The sequence below is a fragment of the Antedon mediterranea genome, chromosome 7 (genome assembly GCF_964355755.1).
Source record: "Antedon mediterranea chromosome 7, ecAntMedi1.1, whole genome shotgun sequence".
NCBI classification, from domain to species: Eukaryota; Metazoa; Echinodermata; class Crinoidea; order Comatulida; family Antedonidae; genus Antedon; species Antedon mediterranea.
Genome location: NC_092676.1, coordinates 19,237,764 through 19,262,569, shown reverse-complemented (window position 1 = coordinate 19,262,569; position 24,806 = coordinate 19,237,764). Strand labels below are relative to the sequence as shown.

General features: G+C 32.4%; 1 protein-coding gene across 1 annotated transcript in view; it reads left to right on the top strand.

The window, feature by feature from the left end:
• The window catches only part of LOC140054745 (myotubularin-related protein 13-like), a 60,338-nt gene extending 36,431 nt beyond the window's left edge, over nt 1–23,907 (top strand). The window contains exons 22-42 of the mRNA XM_072099823.1: nt 323–552; nt 2,036–2,101; nt 3,970–3,990; nt 6,035–6,233; nt 6,586–6,791; nt 7,370–7,630; nt 11,434–11,456; nt 12,684–12,896; nt 13,506–13,679; nt 14,223–14,327; nt 14,787–14,972; nt 15,560–15,686; nt 16,679–16,750; nt 19,209–19,372; nt 19,938–20,162; nt 20,577–20,756; nt 21,274–21,403; nt 22,017–22,178; nt 22,481–22,602; nt 23,137–23,274; nt 23,773–23,907. Coding sequence (XP_071955924.1) covers nt 323–552; nt 2,036–2,101; nt 3,970–3,990; nt 6,035–6,233; nt 6,586–6,791; nt 7,370–7,630; nt 11,434–11,456; nt 12,684–12,896; nt 13,506–13,679; nt 14,223–14,327; nt 14,787–14,972; nt 15,560–15,686; nt 16,679–16,750; nt 19,209–19,372; nt 19,938–20,162; nt 20,577–20,756; nt 21,274–21,403; nt 22,017–22,178; nt 22,481–22,602; nt 23,137–23,274; nt 23,773–23,868 — 3,100 coding nt within the window. The 3' untranslated portion in view covers nt 23,869–23,907. The remainder of the gene's footprint in view (nt 1–322; nt 553–2,035; nt 2,102–3,969; nt 3,991–6,034; nt 6,234–6,585; nt 6,792–7,369; nt 7,631–11,433; nt 11,457–12,683; nt 12,897–13,505; nt 13,680–14,222; nt 14,328–14,786; nt 14,973–15,559; nt 15,687–16,678; nt 16,751–19,208; nt 19,373–19,937; nt 20,163–20,576; nt 20,757–21,273; nt 21,404–22,016; nt 22,179–22,480; nt 22,603–23,136; nt 23,275–23,772) is intronic.
• Nucleotides 23,908–24,806: the final 899 nt, after the last annotated feature.

Here is a 24,806-nt window from a genome sequence, read left to right as displayed (position 1 = left end):
TTTCTAGCCCAGATCTGACTTCATCTCACTCCCTCTTTAGCTACAGATGTGGCTTCACTACATATTTTGATTGCTATAATTCAAGGTGAAATGCATTATATGCATCTCATCAGTACTGGTGGAGGAATTCCATAAAATCTTCATCCTTAATCACCAGATTTTAATCTGAATTTTGTGGCTGGCCAGAAGCATCTCATTTCATATGTGTAAATTCCCAGTTTTAAGAACTTACCAAAGCATATATTTGGTGGAACATGAAGATGAAATAATTAATAATACTTGGTTTAAATTAATAATATTTCCTCATGAATTTTTCTTTCAGAAATTTTGCCAAACAAACGCTTCAAAGAGTTAACAAAGGTTTGACGCTAGGCAGAACGCAGCCAGCCAGTACACAACAGCACCGCCGTCAGAAGTACATATTACCGGTAGAACCTTTGGTACCCAGGAGGCAAAGCAACAAGTTGACTGCATCAAACAGTATGGAAAGTCTGTCTACTGATAGTGGTAGTAGACCCAATAGTGTCATGTTTGATGATGATGACTTAAACAGTAAGTTGTTCTTGTTTATTTTTTTTTTTAGTTCTTTACATTTTCAAGGAGTTAAGCAAATGGTTCGGACACTTGACTATAATACAGAAATACCCAGTCTACTATATGAGTACCTGGTTGAAAAATACTAGGAAGAATAAGGCAGCTTGAAATGGAACTGGTAGTGTGGAATTGAACTGGTCACTCTACTACATGTCGTGGCTAGTTTATATTCTAAAGCTCTGTCTACACTATCAAACTAGTTTGACAAAAAAAAAGTGTGATGTGCCCAAATATGGTAGTGATATTTCCAAATAGGGTACTGATATGACATCATCATGTTCATATATGGGCATGTCACATTTTTTTGTCAAATAAAGTTTGATAATGTAGACAAGGATAGTTGGCCTAACAGTTCATTTCCCACATTCAAAAAGAATACAGGATTTTAAATAACCTTATAGTAATCATATTTTAATGTAAATATATTTATACATAGTAATTGAGTAATATTGTTTGGACAAGGACAGGTTTATTATTCATAAATGACCAACTAAATAATTTATTCTTAAAAATGAGCTATTTCAACTGCATAAATTTGTAATAAAATATCAATTATTTTTAACAGTTCAGTTCAATCTTTTCATTTTAAAATAGTATGATAAAAATTCCAGGACCATGAGTTTATAACATTCTTATGATCTCGAGTCAAATCATAACAAATTTTAAGGATGAAACAGATTTGTTTTATTTTAAAACTTCTCATGCTTTTTAATCATAATTAATTTTCTTATGCTAATGTTCATATATAAATTAATACCTAATGCGTCAACCATTTTTTCAGTCATTTCAGAAATTGCAATGCAAACTGTATAATTTTGGTTAAATAACATTTATAAAGCATGTCTCGTGCATGAGGATCGTACTGAGGCAGCATGCAGCTGTTTTATATGCTATTACATTTTTTCATTATTAACAGTGTGCAGTGCTCTTTACTCATGGTAGGCGTAATGATAAATAGCTTTACCAATGGTTGCCAAGAACCAGGATAATGGTTCTGTGGGTCCATTGGTACTATACCATCACCACATATCACTGTACCAGTGCTGTGAAGTTATGGTAGGAGTGGTAATCATATACCAGGGTTCACAGAGCTCATAAATACCAAGATACATTTTTCATTTAACAATGTACTGTGCTCTGTACCCATGGTAGGCATAATGATAAATAGCATTACCAATGGTTGTCAAGAACCTGGAGAATGGTTCTGAGGGCCCATCACCACATACTACTGTACCAGTTCTGTGAACTTATGGTAGGAGTGGTAATCATGTACCAGGGTTCCCACTATCTGTGTTATGTTTGCCATGAATATATGCATTACACTGCATTGGTTATTGGTATGCAAGTACCATGTGGTATTTAATGAATTAACCAGATGGTACTTTATGGTAAATGCTGTTTACCATTATGGTTGATGTATTGCGATGCTTTTCCTCATCAGATATTGATATAGCCAGCGCATCGTTACGAGCAAGTTTATACAGGTCTCCCTCGGATACATCAACAGGTTAATCCTTCATTTCATTTATAATCATCCCATCAATGTTTTGTTTGTTTGCCTTTTTTGTTTGCATGCATTTTTTTCAGTTTTGTTCAGTACCATCTTAATAATCGTCACACTAACTCTAACAGTATTTAACAATAATAAATTGACATGCATGTGTTTATTTCATTAAATAAAAAAAACAAACATTGATAATTCCAAAACAATATAGATAATCCATTTTGAAGATAAAAATAAATTGTCATAATGGAACCAGCAATAGCAACCAGAACAAATCAACAAATAATATATAAATACCGTATAAATACCTTTTCTAGCTGTTTTACTTCTCGTTTTGATTTAACTTTTTGCTTTTATTTTGTATCTCCATTGAGATCCAGCCACTGATACCCACAGCATTGTCATTTTTTCAGTAATTTGCCTTTGGATTCAAATACTGTATATATATATTATATATAACAGTACTTGACAGTTTAAATAGAAAATAATTGTTATAAGATCATTTATTGTTCAGATAGAAAGTTCTAAAAATTGACTTGACAGTGAAAATGTGACCAATAATTAGTTGATAAGAAATTCATGGTCACAGGTTGCTTGTTATCTTTTTAGTTGTTCTTTGTTGATTGATCATTTTTATCTTTAAAAAACCACCAAAATCATTTAGTTAGATAGAATAGCAAATACAGTAGTATTCCTTGGCTCCAAAACAAATCAATGCCATTCATCATAATACTGGTCATAGTTGTAAGCTGTACCTAAATAAAATTGTTTTGCTGGTAGAATAATAGTAGATAAGATTTACCAACTCATACTATGGTTACATATTCATATAAGATAAGTCTTGCGTTCCGACATCAAGGTAGAACAATTCCTATAAAAATAGGAGCTAATTGCAATACACAGGCAATGGCTTATAGATTTTTAATAGATCTAAAGGTCAATTTACACAGACGAGCGGTAGGCCTAACAGTAAGCAAAAACTGCATAGCTTGTCCAATATGTAGAATCTGTATCTATCCCGAGAGATTTTCTGCTCAAATGCCGTCCGCTCCACGTTTCATGTAAATGGTCATAAGAAATAACATAGATTGTTTGTTTTCTGCTTATTATTACCACTTAACGTTTGCCACTCGTCTGTGTGAATTGGCCTTAAGACGTACATACCTACAAAACTCTAAGTTCAAAGTTAGGTACGATGGGGGAAAAGCTAGGTATAGCCTTGACTTGTCGATTCTGCAATGCATTACAGTATGTATTCCATGGTTAAAGGGCCTTTCACACCTGTTCGGGCACGGTTCCGGTCCTGCGAATCGAACGCCAATGTTTCGTTTTCACGACGCTCCACGCGGTCAAGCACCAATCGATATGCGCGTAGCCGCGTAAAAACGAAACATTGACGTTCGATTGGATTTGCTGTCGCCGGACCGGAACCGTGCCGGAGCAGGTGTGAAAGGCCCTTTAATCTGGTTACAAACATGTGTTTATAGCCTATAGTTTCTTTATTCTGCAAATTAAGGGATGTGTTGTATAGTATTTGTATTTTGTTTTGTGGTATTTTGTACTGTAAGAGTCTTGCTTTTACCTTCTATGTAAAAACTATACACTATGTTAATACTTTCAATTAGGTTTATTTACTAGGGATAGTATCATTTTTTTGTAAAAATATTTTTTAAGGTTGTTTTTATTGAAGTAAAGATAAGTGATAACATGTCATGGTGTGAAGTTAAATAGCATATAAATTAGTTGTAAAAACTACATTTTCTGTATTCATTTTGAATAAAATCTGTGAATGGTTTTTTAGATATTAAGAAAAACAATCTTACATTTATTAACAATAAATTATTGTGTTTTCTTTTCTGCATTTTAAACAGAATTCTCACCAGTTCTTGGAGGTATGAATATTACATTTGGGGTTAAAACTTTTGTGTGTTTTTTTTTTTTTTTAAAGCAAAAAAAAAGCGCTTGGTAGAACTTCATTTGTAAATGACCTGTATCTTTTCTTTCAGTTCTGTTTTCAGAATTGTCTTTGGGAAAGTTTATTGTTTGCATTTTTTGCTCCTAATGCATGAAATGTTTTTAAATTTTATTTCTTTTCTGAAGTGTGGGTATATTTATATAATTTTTAGAAACATACATCTTCTTTCTTGATATTTACAGTAGAACCCTTCCTTTGGGAACACCTATTCAGGGGACACTCCTATCAAAGGGATACTTTCCTATGAATCTATCAGGTTTATCAGTACAGGTGATCCCTATTCAGGGAACTTATTATATTAAAGGGACAATTTGTCTTAGGCCCTGTTTCTGCTGCCAACTAAATACCGTATATTATACGGTATTTTTTGAATACCGTATATATACGGTATATTTTTGGCAGCAGAAACTGCGCTCATAAAAAATATACCGTATTTTGTATACCGTATTTTCCCCACAAAATTTGTGGATAAAATACGGTATTTACAAATTTATACCGTATTTTTTGTACCCGTTTCTGCTGCCAATAAAAAATTCCGTATTTTTTTTTTTACATGGCAAAAGGTCAACATTCGTGTTAAAAGGAACAACCACATTTATAAAGACATTTCTAAAAAAATAAAGCAGGAGTATGGAATAGACTTGTCTCCAAAGCAAGTAAGCTCAAAGTGAGACGTAAAACTTCCTTTATTGCGACTTTTAATTATCGATCAAATAAATGAATGGCAATTTGGGTAAAAAGATGAAATTTAACACGACCACCCAAGAAGTATTGTTAGCAGAAACGGGGTACTAAAAAATACGGTATAAAAAATACCGTATTTTATACCGTATTTTTATACCGTATTTTGAGCAGTTGCAGCAGAAACAGGCCCTTAGTTCTCAAAGGTCTTCACCCCTAAATAAGGGTTCTGCTGTATTTTATTCTTTGTTTGAAGTGTGCAAAGGGATCTTATTTTTTACAATTTTTATAAATATTCATGCTGCATACTTTTACACAATCCTTCAACTATATATATGTTGCAATAAGCGAGATTTTGAATTGGTAGAAAGTGGTAGAGCGCAATTTCACGCATATGATTAATGAAGACATACTGTGTAGGCAGTCATTCATCTTTTGGCTTAAGTCAAGATATGAATTGCTTAAGTGAAAATCAGAAACTTATTTAGTTTTTTTTATCTTATGGAAAGGACCTTGTCATCTGACATTTCGTTTTAAATGTAAAAATATTTACTTTGTATATCATTGCTTCTGAATGTTACATATTTTGCAGTGTTTTGTTTTGTTTTTAATATTTCACTATTTTGATATAGTATTTTTTAAAAACTTTGCTGAACACTATACATTTAGCTACTATATATACTGTTGCTAGATTTGTTAATAAATAAGAAAAATATATTTCTGAATATGATATTCATGGTCCTTTAACTATACATTTTTATGTATGCATGGTTTATGTTTTTTCAAATTATTTATAGATTTATTAGTGTTATATTTTTTAATGTGTTATCCTATTTATTAGTGTTTCTTAATTGTGTGTGTTTATATACAGTACTTCATATTTTTAAATACTGTAGCTGTATTGAATTTACATATGATTATTCCTATTCCATTGCAACATTAAGGCCAATTTACACAGACGAGCGGTAATGGTAAGTGGTAAACTGTGTTGCTTGTCCCACATAGAATCTATCCTGAGCGAAAACCGGCCCTTCCGCTCTGTATTTTATGTAAATAGCCATAAGGAATAACATAGATTCTATTTTTTATTACTGTTACTGCTTGTCTGTGTAAACTGGCCTTTAATGTTATATTTTGTAATATTAAGGGGCATATTTATTTGTATACTCGTTTCACATGGTGTGTTTAAACGATGGAGTTTTGCTCCAGGGGATGTGAAAGTAGTATTACAAATAATAATATTCAAATTTAATAATGCAATTTTTTATTTTACATTGTAGTGATCGATGAAGCTGACATAGGTACATTGAAACCCTCCGACACATTGTCACCAGACAGACTAGTTGATAAGTTATATGTAAAAGATTACAAGCGATTAGGTCTAGGCACATTGGAATCGCTTCAAAGACCCAAGTTTGGCCGGGGTGGGAATGGATTTAGGTTAACAGATGTTAATATACGCTATGAGGTAGCAAGAAGGTAAGCCTGTTCCCTTCATTGTTGTTTGCTAACTTTTGATCCAAAAACATTTTGTTGTTTTTATTTGTTATCTTTTATTTTTCATCCTATTTTCTCTCTTTTCAAATCACTTGGTTGTTCCTGTTAAAATAATTACTTTTCAGTATGTATTTTATGTCTAACTTCTCTCCATTGGTTTCTGTGTTTGAGAAAGTGTTGTGGAAGAAAAAGTGAATATTGTTCAATTGTTAAAACTGATGTTTCTCTTGAGCAAATTGTATAAGTTGTATACAGGTCAAGAAATAGGTTGTACCGCCACCTGTACCGCCACCTTTACCATGATTTTACCATACGTTCTATGGTTTTCTTGCAGCTATCCTGGTCTTGTTGTTGTTCCAGTTGCATGCACCGATGACAGTATACGAAGGCTTTCTAGATGCCATCGGAACAACAGGTTCCCTGCCATTGTCTGGAAGCATCCAAAGTCAAAGGCCCTGCTTTTACGTTCTGGGGGTTTTCATGGGAAGGGGGTGATGGGAATCATCAAGTCATCAACGCAAGTAACGCAGTCAAGTAATGGTTAGTTGTCTGCCATGCATATTACTCATTTATGCTCCTTAATGGAAACAATAAAATAATAATAATATTTCTTATATAGCACTTATTGCACAATGCTTCTAAGCGCGAACACATTATTACTCCGGTAATTTTTTGGATCAAACGCGTATGGAAACATACTCCCATAAATGCAGTTAGTAATCGGCGTAAAGTTGTGTGTTGGCATTACTGGGTTGAGAGGCAAACATAAGTAAAGTGTCTTGCCTAAAGAAACAAAACAATGCGTCACGAGTTAGGTTTGATCTCACGATCAGTAATCCAACATCCAACACATGCCCTCATGAGCATGACTGGTTTACCAACTTAAAAAAAAAATTCCTAGATGTTGCCGTCCTACTTTTTAGGAGACAAAAAAAAGTATTGTAAAACCATACTGGCTATTTAAAGTAAACATCTATGACAATTACAGGTACAGTCTGTATCTGTGACATTTCCAAATCTTCTCTCACTTGCTGAACTTGGGAGAGTTTTTTCTATTTTTTTTTAAAAGCTTCAATGTAAGCTATCACTAAAGTATAATTGTATGTCTTGTATGATAGTCACTGTTCCAGATAGTGGCGGTGTAAGTAAAAGCATGGAACAAGAAAAGTATTTTACAGCAGTTGTCCTAAACACACCATTCTCAAGCCAAGACATTAGTGACTCCCTCGTGAGCCTCAACAACATAGTTGCAACGACCTCGTTGGAGTTCCCAGAAGCAAGTCCGAGACTCGGTTCTAAAAAAGTCACGTCGAGTGGGTCAACACTTCTGCAACGTGGCTTCCTCCGCTCCAGTGGTGGTCCTCCAAAACCAATTCAAGGTAAGGGATAAATCATTATATATTTAGCTATTCTGTCCATGCTCTTTCACTTATTGGTGGTAGTACCAGATATGAGAAGTTACCAGATTAATTGATACACAAACAAAATGATTGGTTTATATATGTCAAATGCAAAAGCAATTAAAAATTTAAAAAAATTATGTATAACATTGAACATTTTATAAATTTTTAAATTTGTGTTCTACATTCAAGTTATGTACAGCACACTGAGAGCTTGCTTATTTGCGATATAAGAAAGAACTATTATTAATGTCCTCTAAGCTCTGTCCACACTATCAAACTTTATGTGACACAAAAAAAGTGATTTGCCCATATATGGACATGATGATGTCATATCACTACCATATTTGTGCACATCACATTTTTGTCACATAAAGTTTGATAGTGTAGACAGAACATTATGGAACTTCATAGTATCTATAGTACTTCCACTTCCATCATCATATTATCATTTGCTTTTGTCCACTCATAACATGATTTCTGCTAAAACCATTGAAACCATGTGAAGACATTACAACATGAAAGCAAATTTAATTTGATAAATTTAAATATGAATTTCTGATAGCTATATATTATTAGTAATAATACTGAAATATAAATTAGATAATCATAAAGATAATAATATTTGAAATTCATATAGCATGTTTTTTATGAATACAAATAATTGTCATTAGTATTAAAATTAGTTGTTTTAAATTTAGTTTTTTTTTCAATTGAGGAAAATGTATATATTTCTATATAAATCAATTTCAGATTTTGTTGGTACAATATATCTCTTCCTCAATTGACTATAACAAAGATCTTATAGTGACAAACTGGGAAACACTTTTTTCATAGAGACATAAAAACCATCCCTATTATTTTAATATTTAATTTATTTGTTAAAGCTTCCAGTACAAGATATAAGATGTTTGTCATATAGTGTACATATAGTATAGCAAAGCATCCATATAGTGTAGTGTGTACTGTAGTTCAATTCATTTTATTTAGTAACTGGTTTTTGATGTAGATTAACTGGATTCTTTTTAATATGGTTTAAAAAATTGTTTCTATTTAATTTATATTAATTGTTAATTATTTGTTTTGATTTAGTAATTTCTATTTGTATTTGACATAAACTAGCAACCAATCAAATTAAAGAAATTAATTAATTTGTTTTTAATTATTTATGTTTCGATCTATTATTATAAATTATTATTTATTTTATTAAATTAATATTATAAAGCAATGAATGAAATGCAAACAGTTACAGCTTTATTTATGTATTTATGTTTGCATGTGCATTCTTTGGCACGTGATATATCGACCAAAATTACAATCTATTATTGTTTTTGTTTTCAATATTATTTGTTTCCTTCACTATATGTAAAATATAATGAACTATGCAGTTAGTTTATTACAATGTACGTCAGTAAGTAGTTGTAGCTTTGGAGACTATTGGTACAAATATATATAATATATATGAATGTGTGTTGGTACTGTATACATAAACAAATATACTGCAGTTAACAGGTGGTCTAGTAAACCAGAGGTAGACAACCTTTAAACACATTTTTTAACATTAAAGCTTGGTTCCCACTAGAGACGCAAGTACATAATGCAACGTAAGTGATTTGACCAATCACAAGCAATGGATTATTCGAACAAACGCTTGTGATAGGTCAACATGCTTGCGTTCCGTCTACGTCCTTGCATTGCGTCCTAGTGGGGAAAAGCTTTAATGATTTACCTGCAAGAAGAATACAGATAATGGTATTGCTACTAAAAAAATTATAAAACTTCTATTTTTCAAAAGTTTCATACCTATAACAGTATAAAATAATCTCTATCTGTACACATAAAGATTAGTGTCAAAATTACTCTTACACCACCCCTGTGGCACCACCCCTGTGGCACCACCCCTGTGGCACCACCCCTGTGGCACCACCCCTGTGGCATCACCTCTCCTCTTTGTGGCACTCTGCCATCACTGCCTATCCTCACATCTGTACCTGAATTCTTTTACCCATCACTGTTCCATAGGTAGCTATGTACCAATAATCTCCAAAGTGCTATTTACTTACTGACTATAAACTCTATATTATGATTTTTTTTTATATCTATTTGTTTATACACTCTATATATATTTTGAGTTGCCGTTTGTTTGGACCACTACTTACCTTTATACTGAGCAAGCACCGGAGCTTCTTTGCTTTATAGATTGTAGTAGACACCATATCTTAATGGCTAATTAACAATAACTACTCATTACTAACTAACACACTTTCAATACATTATTAATATATGACACTTCTTTCAATTATTTATAACAGCTTCTATTAAAAATTACAATCTTAATTAACATCTTTTTATTATTTGAACATCATAAATTTTACATAACTGTAAAATTATTTTGAATTTTGATTTTGATACAGTTGTGTTGTAAGCAAAACAAGACAAAACATGCTTTGTAGGATAGAAAGTAGACAGAAATGTCTTTAAAAAATACTTGCTTAAAAATATCTAAATACGACAGTAAATATCTTATAACTATAAAGCATATTCTGGCATATTCGTTGCTTGCTGTAGAAAAGATTTCTTTAATGAGAACAATTCATTCCTGTATTAATACAGTACAATGAATACACAATTGAAAGATCCTTTTGAAGACATACCCATACTTACAGTATTTGTCATGACAGTACCAGTCATAATAGTATAAATAATAAATAAATAAATGTATCTTCCCCCCCCCCCCCCCCAATTAGTGTGATCCCTGCCCTCCTTCTGAAGTGGTGTGAAATAATATCTATGTAACTATATAGGAATAGTATAGTAAGTATAAAACATAGCAGTGCTTTTCCCTAGTATACTAATTAATAGTGAAATATAGAGTGTGACTGTGTTTTTAGCATTGTGTGTAGTAATATTACATAGAAATTATGTACATTCAGTGTTGTGCATTTTAAGGATTTGTAGAGCATTGCCCTTAAGCTCTATCTACACTATTAACTTTACATGATATTACCATATATGGATGATGATGTTGCACCACTACCATATTTTGTCATATCACTACCATATTTGGGCATATCACTAGTTGATAGTGTAGACAGAGCTTTACAAATTATAAAATCGTGTGTTGCTGTGCCATGTCTTGTCCGGTGACATTGTGTTTATTGTATTGCTCAGCCAGTTTATATTGATTACACAGAACCCAGTTTACTTAGCATTTATGTTGATTGAATGGAGATCTTGTACAAGTGTATGTAGTAAAAATTTAAGCACAGTCAAATTGCACATCAACTCAAGACAGATTGTAATATTACCGTTTTTTATCCCTCTCAAATGTGCACAATACATTCTGTACATTTACACTAACAGTTTACTTTTTGTGGAATCTGGTGTTTTTTGGAAAGTGTTTGTTTTGAGTGCCATCATACCAATTTAGTTTATAGTTTAGTTTATATGCAGATGTGACTGTCTGTAGTCTGATGTTACAGTGTGGAATGTCCTCATAAATGTTTTACACTTTACAAACAGTACTATTTTATTTTGTATAACTATTTGTTTTATGTGAAGACTTAAGGGATATAATCAATTTATGTTGTAAAAGGGTTAAAATGGTAGCATAGATATAAATATGTGGGTAATTATCATTTAACACACAAAAACAGGTGTTGGATACTAATTAGCATAATAGTATTCCAGGTGCTGCACATAATGGTGACGATAGCTTTATAGAATAATAATAACCTATTATGGATTTATAACAAGCACAAATAGTTAGTTAAAAATTTTAGTGGATAAAATGTCTCTCACTCTGGTTTTTCATGCTTTTGTTCAAATAATGAGTGTTAAAATTTTTATGCCACATATTCATGCTTTATTTCAATAGATCAGAAGCTTTGAACATTCTGATTTTTTAAGAGTATTTGCAATGTTTACATCTTTTGCTTTTACAGCTCTCAACATTTTAAAATCATAACAGGGCAGTGTGTTATTACAAATATTCACTTCCACATAATACAACTGAGATTTGTTTAATATGACCAATTATGACAACAAACACATAAAGACTAACCTAAGCTAAATTCAGAAACAGGACTTTGGTAAATACTTACTTAATACAATCCAAGTATAATCACATATGTTTCCCAAAATTTGTGGTCATATACAACATTTAAAATCATTCAAATTATAATATTGATGATTTAAGATGATTTTAAGGCAAATTTGTTGGGATATATTCTCCATCTAAAATGTATTTCAAAGTCTAGATAATGGTTTTTACTTGTTTTAAATGATAAATTATACGCTCATTCTTCCTCGGATATGTTTGAGCTAGGAGTCACTTTGAAACTAAAATAATATTTAAAAATGAATTTAAATTTAAAAAAAACTAATTATTACATGTATGTAACTATACCACACACCAATCTGTTTAGAAAGAACAAATGTAGTCATGAATAGGTGCTTAAGCTTTGATATAACACCAATTTCCATAGAACCCATACAAATTAAATGCCTTTATTCAGTACATGTAAAATTAGAACAGGCCTTATCCATAAAACTGACCTCGACGACCATAGTTCTAGTAGATAGAACAAGTCTTCTTGGATAAGGAATAATGTGCTCTTCTAAACCCAGTTCTTTTTTCAAAAGAGTGGGGAATAACCCTGATGTGCTGGTCCATCTTGTGGACAGACAAATGAGCACTGTTTGGTGGTAGCTATTTGGCACACTTAGTAGAGATGAAAGTTGTTCTAGTCAACTGTACTTTAAGACGGTGTACTGTCAAAACAATATATGAATATATAATATATGAAGAAAGTCATAAGCAACAAAGTACCTTGATGTTTCTTTTAGTCAAAATAGAAGAAAGAATTTTTTCTTAAATCAAATTATTAGGATCACATCACTATCATCACTGCCTTGGTAAACATATAACTCACCACAATCAATCAAAATCACAAAAAAAGAAAGCTTTATTAAAATTCAACTTTGGTGTCCAAGTATCAAACGGTTCTGATACTTCCACCACAATCTCAAGCTCTGCTTTGCTCTCGTTGGTTGCTCAGGAAATTTAAGGTCAAGCGGTCGTTCAAACACTCTGGTACTGCCCTCAAGAGCCTCTTTTAAATCTCTTACTCTTGGACACCGTTCAGTGAACCGCAATGGTGGAATTCCAGATGCAGACCAGAGCAAGTCACAAGAATCACGGAAAGCTTCTATGTATGTGTTTGGAGAGAAGTCACAGATGAGGGTAAGTACCTCAAGCTCTCATCAAAGTTGTTTCAAAATTAAAATAGATTAGTACGTCTGGTATAAAACAAGTCCAGTCACCAAATTTATCTTTGAGACAGTAAATAGAGTTATGTAAGAAAAATCTAAAGCATAAGTAAAGTAAGTAAAATATTTTGATAGAAAAGAACACCTTTTTTGAGACACCGTATTGAGGTGAAACTTTCCTGTGAAACTTGTTGTTTGAATGTGTAGTTTAGCGGAATAGACGATGTCTTTCATTTTATTTTAAAATGTCCATTATATAAACACGAGAGAAAACATTTTTTTCCATTTTATATTGCAAATAGTTTTTTTTTGTCATTATTAAAGTCAAGAAAACCATCAATTAATCTTTGGCAGATGTTAGTGTAGTAACTATAAAGACACACAAACATTTTACTTGGCACATTTCAAACTAACTTATATACCTTTAAAGCCGACACTATGAAATATGGATTCTATTGTAGTCAACAAAAAAGACCAGAAACTTTCTCAAAATCATAATATTTTGGAAAGAAAACCACAATGATGTAATTATTAATCATCTATTACTAATTATTTAATAATCATCTATTACTAATTATTACAGACATTTAAGATTGAAGGAATTAAGTGTGAGTTCATTCCATATGAGTTCACTGAAGTACGTCAGATGAAAGCTAGCTATAAGAAGTTAATGAAGGCTTGTGTTCCAAGTGCTACATCCAATGAACCTGAGATGGCTTTCCTTAAACTTGTCGAAGATTCAGAGTGGTTGCCACAGGTGCGTAATGTACGGTAAAACCTCAAAAGAAAGCCCATGGGCTTTATTTCAAGGTTTTATGTTAATGTAGATGATCTGTTTAAATGACAGATTTAATGTTGTTTTGCCAAGAATTCTCTGCTACATCTGCTGCCTGCTCTGCCTAATTCATTGACCAGGCTCCTCCAGTTTTTCATATTATATTCATATTCTTTCTAAGTTTTTTTGGTGGGAAGTGTTTTTCTTGCTTCCTTTGAATTTAATTTGTGGAATTTCTGTCTATAAAATAGGCAATTTTATTTTTAGTCTTCCTGACTAAAGAATATACCCAGAAATCTCCATTTAAGCACTGTCTACACTATCAAACTTTATGTGACAAAAAAATTTGATGTGCCAATATAGGGACATCATGATGTCATATCACTACCATATTTAGGCATATCACCACCATATTTGGGCACATTACACTAGTTTGATAGTGTACCCAGAAATCTCAATCTTCGTTGATTTATATGTTATTTCTATCAACATCCTGGGACATGTCTTCAATTTTCTTTTGTTCAGATTCAAACATTAATGCAACTTGCAGGCGCTGTGGTAGACCTAATTGATTTTCAAGGTTCCTCTGTCATGGTCAGTTTTGAAGATGGATGTGATTTCACAACACAGGTTAGTTTAGATGGTGCTCGAAAATTTGGAAAAATGTTTTTTCCAGGTACCATTCTCAAATTATTATTGTAGTTACGTAAAGAGAACCGTGAAAGAAGAAATCTGATCATGTAAGATCACTTATTGAAAAGAGATAATCCATGGATAGAGAGATAATCTTTGTATAGAAGAGACATTACAGTAAAAAGTTAACCTCTTTAAAAAGGCGATATTTATTTAAATCATTATTACATTACTTTCAGTTCAATGCAACTATATAATACGCTTTTCACATCTGCAAAAAGTAACAACTTGTAACAATTTGTAACCAGGTTTGCATATTGTGAAGACAATTTTGTGGGAAATCGCATGAGAAAAACTCACCTGTTTTTTGTTCAAAGATTTCCCAAGTTGTTACTGTGCATGTGTAATTGATAGACTAGCCACTTTTAAATTCCAATTTTGAATTTCTTTCTACAGGTGGTGTCTTTAGCAGAGTTGCTAATGGATCCTTACTACCGTACCTTTGAGGGCTTTAAAGTACTCATTGAGAAGGAATGGCTTGCGTTTGGTCATCGTTTCACGCATCGTGGAAACCACACGTTACAGCATCAAACTAGTGGATTCGCACCAGTTTTCCTACAGTTTCTTGACTGTGTTTATCAGGTAAACCAGATTCACAGGCTCAGATCTTTGTATATTTAAATATTCTATATGTTTATATGTAAATTATAGCATTTTTTCTGCCAAGAATACAAATTGAATAAGCTATAATAATTAAGCAAATGTAACAAATACGCTTTCACACGTTTTTATTTTTCTAATTTTTGTATGTGGGTATTTTATTTATTTATAATTGGTAACCTCTTCAGTCAAAGATTGGTCTCCCAAAGTACCCAGTTATGATCAGTGGCTGTGAGTGACTTAGTGACTGTGTGTGTACTAGTACACCGGGTTAACCCCTACGCGTCTCGAAAGATGTACTAGGTTCTTTAAAGTGCACATGAGTTAGATGTGTACACTGGACCCGTTTATAGTCCTTATCCGAGAATCGTTCAACCACCAAAACCATGGAGCTAGTGAGCCTCGAACCCTTGCCGATGTTATGGCTACATAATTACGGTTCAACTGTCGTGAACATTAACGTAATTTATTAGTTATCACTAATATAAAATAATGTCCTCTTTTGAAAAAAATAACCACTTTTTTACTAGCTCAATTTAAAATCTTACAACCGACTTTTTGTCTTATAGGTGCATCGTCAGTTTCCCCTGTCCTTTGAATTCAACCAGCACTTCTTACAAATGCTAGCCTACCACCACGTATCAAATCGCTTTAAGACGTTCATGTTAGATTCCGAGTACGAACGGTTTGAAGTCGGTAAGTCTAACTCCATTGTTTTATCTAATAAAAATAAGTCAAATTTTGTACTTTTATTGTTATTTTCATACTTGAATAAAATACTTGATGTTACTTTACTTAATTTAAAAAATGTAAATTTCCTAGAGTATCCACCTAAAGCTGTATTCACACTTGGGTATCTTTACACTATTATAGCTGCAGGTTTTGCCTTTTCCTATTTTCACTACCATATATAGATATTAATACAATATTAGTAAACTATTTCCGTTAGTGTGGAAAAATAAATAAAATAAAATGCTGCTTTAATTAACAGGCGGAGAAATATTTAAAATTACTATGTGCATGCTATAAAACCATTGCATACAAACAAGTTTTTCTAAGTAGTGTTTATTAGTATTATATTCTATCCTATAGCATTTGTTTCATCCAAACTATTTTGAATTATTCCACTTATATTGCATGCGTGTGTTATAGAATTACTTAGGCGGGCTGGGGTGTTTTCAAAAGTATAGGTGGAGGAATCGGTTGAAGGGGGTTATTTAAGCTTAAACCTTATATCCCTCATTTGGAACCCTCCTATTCAGGGTATACCCCTTCTAAGGGGACACTTTCCAATGAAAGAAATTAGATGGAATATATGTTTTAACACTACACCCAACTCATATTTGGGAGGAACCTCTATTTGGATTACACCCCTACTTGGATTGGTCCAAAAGGTGTCCCCTTAATAGGGTGGTTCTGCTGTATATTTACTTTATTTATTTTCTATACCCTTTGCTATATAATAACCATATGCATGTATTTAAAAACAAAAACCTGAACTAAACTAGTTTGACAAAAAAGTGATGTGCCCAAATATGGTAATGATATCCCCAAACATGGTAGTGATATGACATCATCATGTCCATATATGGGCACATCACATTTTTTTTGTCACATAAAGCTTGATAGTGTAGACAGAGCTTAAGAATAAATAATATATTGGTCGTCCTTCTCTTTGGGGTTGTTAGAGAGTTTGATTGTGGACGATAGTAGTAGAGATTGTGGCGTGTCCATCCAAGTTACCGATTATGATAATACAGGTTTGTTAACACTCGCATGAAATTTGCTTGCAAAAAAAATAGCATGCTTTTTTGGCAAGCATGTTTTGTATATTCCATACACTCATCATTTCTTATTTGGTTAATATTTAAATACACATTTACATTTGTTTTGAATGATATAAGCTTGGCACTGTTTTGCTATGCTATATTCTGCATCTCACCGTTTCTAAAGCTTTATTTTCATTTCGATATTTTAGCAGATTGATTAACTACAACAAAAAGTTTTTTTTTTTTTACATTTTGATTTTGTGAAAATAAATAATGGGGTACCTGAAAGAACCAGTATTTATGTAACGTTCTGTTTTTTAAGATATATAAATATAAAAACAATTTCTCATTAAATACATGGTTAGTATACCTCTTCCTTTTGGACATTCAAGATAAGATAGATAAATAGTAAATAAATTAAAAAAATGTAATACCTCAGAGGTTGCTTGAGCTATGTTGCATTGTACATTAGGTTTTATCCAATCAACTGCCATGACATTGAAGAAATTGAAAAAATTGAAGAAAAAATATACTTGCAAATAAATAATAATTGTTTTATTTATTTATCATTTGAAAACAAATGTCCTGATGTACCAACTAATTGTTATACGAAGAACACTTATCTTTCACGTAATCACTGGCACATTGCTTTCACACTGTATTCCATATTTTTAATATAATATATATTTATTACTAGCTTTCATTTGTGTAACGTTCATCATTTTCCTTTTTTCTTCTCTTCATCTTTTACTTCGGTGAACATTGGAATTAACAGAATTATGTAAGTACTGTTGCTTGTTATACTAACGGCATGTTTGTCTTTTGTTTTTGTGATTTAATTTTGTTGATTTTTGTTGTGCTAAATAAAAACAACACAAATAATAGAAAAATACTATTTATATATATACATATATACTGTTATATATATAAATCAAAGAGCTGCATAGGCAGGATATAGAAAAAAATCAAGATCAAATAAGTTAAAACTGCCTCAATATAGATTTATTTTAACGACATGTTTCGGGCATGTGTACACATTTTAAATTTTGTTTTACTAGAAAACAAATAACAGTATAAAACATGTCGTTAAAATAAATCTATATTGAGGCAGTTTAACTTTGTTTTAAATTTCCTGCTTTATAAGCAACCATTCCTGCTTTGTACACCATAGCTTTTGGAGGCGTGCCTTTATAACTGTGCCTTTTGTTTGTTAACATCTTTGATTGGCTGATTTGTTTTATTATGTGGTTTTGTGACTTATATATGTTGTCCTTTGTTACAATTCTTTTCACCTGATGATGGGCTGTGCCCGAAGCATGTCGTTGAAATGAATCTATATTGAGGCAGTTTTAACTTATTTGATCTTGATTTTTTTCTATATCCTGCCTGTGCGGCTCTTTGATTTATATATATATATATATATATATAAGTCAAAGAGCTGCATAGGCAGGATGTAGAGGGGAATCAAGATCGAATAAGTTAGGACTGCCTCAATATGGATTTATTTTAACGACATGTTTTGGGCATGGCCCATCATCAGGTGAGGGGAGTTGTAACAAAGGATGGCATGTATAAGTCACAAAATTGCATAATAGAACAAATCGGCCAGTCAAAGATGTTAGCAAGCGGGAGGCATAGTTATAAAGGCACGCCTCCATAGCTTTTGGAGGCGTGCCTTTATAACTATGCCTTTTGTTTGTTAACATCTTTGATTGGCTGATTTGTTTTATTATGTAATTTTGTGACTTATATATGTTATCCTTTGTTACAATTCTTTTCACCTGATGATGGGCTATGCCCGAAACATGTCGTTAAAATAAATCTATATTGAGGCAGTTTTAACTTATTTGATCTTGATTTTTTTCATATATACTGTTATTTGTTTTCTAGTAAAACAAAATTTAAAATGTGTACACATTGTAGCCATAATATCAGCACAGGTTTGAGATATTATTTGACAATAGTTCTTGTTTTTCTGAAATTACCAGTTTTAAGCTTTGTGTTCTTAATTGAACCTAAGACATATTTCCGAATAAGTGTTGGTTACTTTGATCAAGGCAATCTAACAACAGGGGACTGAGCTCGCCTTGCCAAGATAGGACTTTGTAACAGTCCTTTGATCTTATGTCTGGCTGTCAAAAATACCAACAGTACTGTACTATATGTACATATTATCCACAGTGAACAAGATAAGGTTTCTGTTAAGGGGCATGGAACTGTGTCGCAGCCACAGATAAACTATTTGATCTCAGAAGCTCAGCATCCTGTTGTTAGAATACCTTGCTCTGATGTTCTTCTCCATTTTTAACCCCTGTCATTTATCACTGTGTTGTAACCAGTTAAATCACTTTTGTAAACCACACGTTTCACTAAAATGTAGATCATAAAGGTGACCATATTTCCCAATGAGATGAACATGAACTATAACTAAACTGTTTTAAATATTTAGATCAAGTAATTAGTGATGACAGGCCACGGATGAGCAGGATAGATGAGATGGGAGATAATGATAACGGAACAACTCCTAGTGTAAGGTCATTCTGGGAGTATGTTGATAAACTAAATAACAAGTCTACCATCTTCTACAACGTTTTCTACTCAGAAGAGGCACAAGTATGTTATTTTTTATTAGAACATTGTAATTGTAATTTTTTTTTTTATATCTAATACAAATTTGATTTTATTTTTATTTTAAAACCCAAACCAATAGCAAAAGGAATTCACCAATAACATATAATACAAAAACATAACAAATACAAATACAAAGAACAAATGCTGGCTCATTTGAGATACAGCAATGTACTTTGCTTATGCTGCCCTCACTTTCATTTTTATGTGTTATATGGTTTATTATTGTTTGCTGGTCGAATAAACAAATGAAATAAACATTCAAATTTACCATTATTGTTATCTATGAGTCATAAAGTGATTTTGTTGATAACTTGAGGAATTAATTCTTAATTTTTTTTTTATTAAACTTTGTTTAATGAGGTTGACTCATAACATCCGAGGCTGACATGCATGAGAACCTCAACAGGAACGATAAAAAATAAGAAAACGAATGACAAAAGAGGAAAAAAAATAGACCAATATACATATATGTGTAAATATGTGTTGAATTGTGAATTTAATTTAAAAGAATTGTAAATGTTTAAATTGTTCTATTTCATTATTTCAGACAAGAGTTCTAAGACCATATGCCAACATATCCAGTTTGAAGATCTGGGATTATTACCTAATGGAGCACCTTAGCTGCGGACCTGCATTTGATTGTGAGTTATTTGATGCCGCAAGAAATGAAGACAACGAGGCGCCATTGTCGCCTGCAGATAGATGCGTTGTTAATGCATGCTATCAAAACGTTGCCCAGGCTGATCCAGATATGCAACGATGGCTGTTGAATGTAAGTTGTACTTTTTAGATGTACGATTCCCATGTTAATCATCTGGGGATTGTAAAAGGAATGGAAGCTATAACAATGCACCAATGGGTTTATAAACATGTGTAGATATTTTGCACAACCATACACATTTTGTGAAAGAGATGGAAACTATCACAACACAAATGGCTGTATAAAAATGCGTAGATGTTAGCTACTGTATGCTTCATTACCATCTGTGTATTAATTTATCTATAATATTAATTATTTTTATACAAATACTACAATTCACCGTTTTATGCTGAAATGTATTTTTTTATGGATATGCTTATATGATTGAATAAAGATACGGAATATATAGTTGAATCAAGTTACCTTTAATCTTAATACTTATTTGTCGTTTAGTCTTACGCTCAGAATATGTTTTTTCCATTTCAGGAAATAATTCAGTTGGAAACAGACCTTAGCATCGATAAACCATCGTCCTGGAAGACAATTATTGAGAGTTTTAATGAGTCGATGCAATCAAAAGGAAAGTTAGTATCACCCGTGACAGAGGAAGCCAAAGCCCATGGAACGTCAATCCACAAGCGGATAACCATGGACATCTTAATCAGGGTAAATACTTCATTCCAATTTTGATTTTTTTTCATTCGGAAATGCCCTACAGCTATGTCTATACTATCAAACTAGTTTAATAAAAATAGTGTGATGTGCCCAAATATGGTAGTGATATGTTATCGTGTCCATATATGGGCACATCACATTTTTTATAAAGTAAAGTTATTGGTTTAAGATCCATGTCAAAACATCAACGTTGCGAATGTTTCTCATTGGTCTGTGACAAATAAAGTTTGATAGTGTAGATAATATTTGTTCTTATAGTGCTTTATAGCACAATGCTTTAAATGCTTCATATTATTACTCCCGTCATTTTTTAGATCAAACATGTGGAAACATACTCCTATGATGCAGCCTAGTAATCAGCGCAAAGTTGTATCTTGACCAAACTGGGTACCCTACACCTGGGTTGAGAGAGGCAAACATAAGTAAACATAAGTGTCTTGCCTATAGATACAAGCATAGAGCTTAACAACTAGTGTCATTTAAACTATATTTGTTTTTTTATTCAAAGGGTAAGAGTGGAGGAGAGTCTCCTCGCGGTTTTGCATCCCACCACCGATTTGAGTCACATGACTTCCAGGAACCCACCAATTGTGATGCTTGCCACCAGGTGATCTGGAACTACATGACTCAGGGATCCGGTAAGAACTCATTCACTTAAAACCCTCCCTATGTACACTTATAAAAAGCTGTCTGAAGCTATGTTCACACTATCAAACTAGTTTGACAAAAAAGTGTGATGTTCCCAAATATGGTAATGATATGCCCAATTATGGTAGTGATATGACATCATCATGTCCATATATAAGCATTTCTTTGTTCATATATATTAATTTTAAATAATTTATCAGTTATAAACTGGATACTTTTCAAGATTTTATTTGTTAAATTTTGGCAACAAAGGAAAACTTTACAATACATTAATTAAATAATAAATTAAGCGATTTGAAAATAATTAGCAATATACTTCAAGAGAAGAGAAGAGACAGAGCTGGGGTAAAAAATAATAGCAGGTGCTTTACTGTATGGATCTCTAAAAGACAAAACACTGTGAATCGATATAATTCATCATTATCAAGGAACCAGTAGGTCGTTGACATGCATAAAGTTTAATAGTGTAGACAGAGCTTTAGACAATGAGGCATTCATGTTTCTCAATAACTTTCTCACATAATATATGGTGTGTCTTCAATGTAAATGTAAGAATATTACCTAATTTTGACACTAATAACATTTTCTTGTAATTTTTTACAGGGATGATATGTGCAGATTGTGGTTTTAGTTGTCATGAAAAATGTGTCAATTCAGTACCAAAGCAATGTTTACGACGAGGTTCATCAAAAGAACCAACTAATCAAAGTAATAAACAGACAGAAGATAACAAAATCACCGCACCAGTCAGTAACGACACGGAAAGTATGTTTGTTTTACTTATTTCCTAATGTCAAAATTACTATATTTTGTTCTTCCTAGGTCATCAGTCATCACAAATCAAAGCTCTCTCTATGTTATGTGTAATATAATCAGAATTTTGGGCAACCTCCGTATACGTATGGGTAAAATTTGTGTCCAAGTCACACATTCTGTGTAGCTTGACATCAATACCGTATTTAATAACGTATTCGTATATCTGATACGGATACGTATGCGTATACTGTACATGAGTTTGCTCACATTAATTTAACAAGATTAATGCATTTATTTGTCTGTTTTTCTAGCCACGTATTTTTCTGCTAAAGCTGTTGAAATTGTTAGTCATAAAGGTTATTTATACAAGCGAGGCGCTAGGTTACGTCAATGGAAACAAAGGTACTTCAAGTTAGATCCCAACAAGCACCAGGTATGCCTTATTTTTGTATCACATTTTTTCACAATAAAGAAAACAGTACCCCCTCCTTTATAAAGATAACACTTTCCCATGAAATGAACAAGAGGCAATATATGTTTCAACACTATTGCCAACACCTGTTCAGAGGGGACACTCTATTAAGGCCAATATACACAGACGCTTAGACAAACCGCTTAGCTTGTCCCATGTTGAATCTATCTATTCTTAACGGAAACCATCTGTCCGCTCTACGTGTAAATGGTGGTCATAAGGGATAACTTAGATTCTATATTTTTATTACCATTACCGCTCGTCTGGCCTTTAAGGGGAGGCTTTTTGGTCCTAAATGTGTCCCATTACAAGTTCTACTGTTCATATTTGACATACAAATAGAATGATTCTTTACATATGCAGTAAAACATAAAAACTTTAAAAAGGATTTTTTAAATACAATGTAACAATGTAACGCACAAGAAGTAGCAACTGTTCAAAATCAATTATAAGGCAATTGTTTATAGACGTGCTTTACTACTTGTTTCATTATAGCTTCGTTACTATGACCCAGAAGACGAGGAAACTTGTAAAGGGACAATCGACCTAAAAGAAGTAGAAACTGTAAAACATGACAATTACTCCAGCAACTTGCCAGGTGTTCCTAAGCTAGATGACAATTCTTTCATATATGTAAGTAATACATCCATATATGGAGGTAATCTGCTTATATATGGATCAAGTTCACCCATATATGAACTAATTTACTTGTATATGGAAGTGATCTGTATAAATATGGAACTAATTCATCCATTATATTTAAGTATTCTGTCTATAATGTAATTCATTGATATGTATGTAATTCCTCTGTTACCATGCTTGCATACTGTAAAACCAGAAACTTTCGCCAGCACTAAACTTTCGCGAGTACTGTAGGCCTACTACTGTATACAATAGCTTATGTATTAGTGTCTTTATAACACAAAGGTCGAGCATACACGATATTGTTGCAGTAATTACTTGTATTTTTTTAATTTGTGAATGTTTTATGTCGCAAAAATGGCCGATGTAACCAATTCGCCAGTTTGTGGTTTTAAGGTATGTAAGCATGGTAACACTGGCACATTGTATGTATGGATATTTATAGGGGGCCTGTATAATAATTCATGCTTTATATTGGTTTTATTACAGATGAAGACAAGTACAAGATATTACCATTTTCTTGCCAATAATAAAAAAGAAGCTGACGAATGGATTAACAAGATTCAAGACTGCATCACAAATTAAAACAGATGGACATATTGGGGACAAAGAGACATCTGGTGACAATTGCATCACACAGTATGTCACAAAAAAATGTTTGACCTTTAAAATATCAAATAACAAGAAGAAGTCATCTAATGTCATTGATGTTAATGACGATGATAAAATGACATCTGTAAAGATGATGTGTGATGACATCGTCAATAAGATGACATGACAACATCAATATGAAGGTTACAACTTGTAATCAACTAAACAGGGTCAAATCTAAACAAAGTATAAATGATGCTGGCAATTTCTCATCTATGTCACAGTCTTGAATGGGTTCAAAGGTTACAGTTCATAGTTCATCACACTAATAACATTATTTGTTTAGGTTGTTGCTTTACCACATTGTGAATTGCTAGTTTGGTGGAGACAATCGTCGGTACATGTATTTATTAAAGTGAAAAAGAATAACCTATGATTGCAATCTATTTGAATAGCAATAACATGCATACGTATTGTGTATATTGTTTATAAGAGAACTATGTTGTAAAAGTGTGTAGATTCATAGTTGATTGCACTATAGCGAGGTCATCGTCATAGAGACGGAACACTGTTGTTGTTAAGCGGGATAAATTCCCTTATTGATAATGTGTGCTTGTATTTATAAGTAATAATGTTTTGATATCATTTAGAATCTGGTGTTACTCACAATTACAACATTCTTCACTTTTAATATAGTAATTCCCATTTTAAAGTAATAAATAGAATAAATGTAGTATATCACAATAATTGGTGTATAACTTTAAAGGCTGTTCACACACGCATAATCAAGATGATTCACAATACACTGATGGCAAACAGTATGAACAGATATTTAAGTACATTGAATAAGAAATATAATTGGTCTACTAAAGTCTATTGTTCATGTTTCGATATGTTACAAATACTAATTTGTTCGCAGGAATATTCTTAAA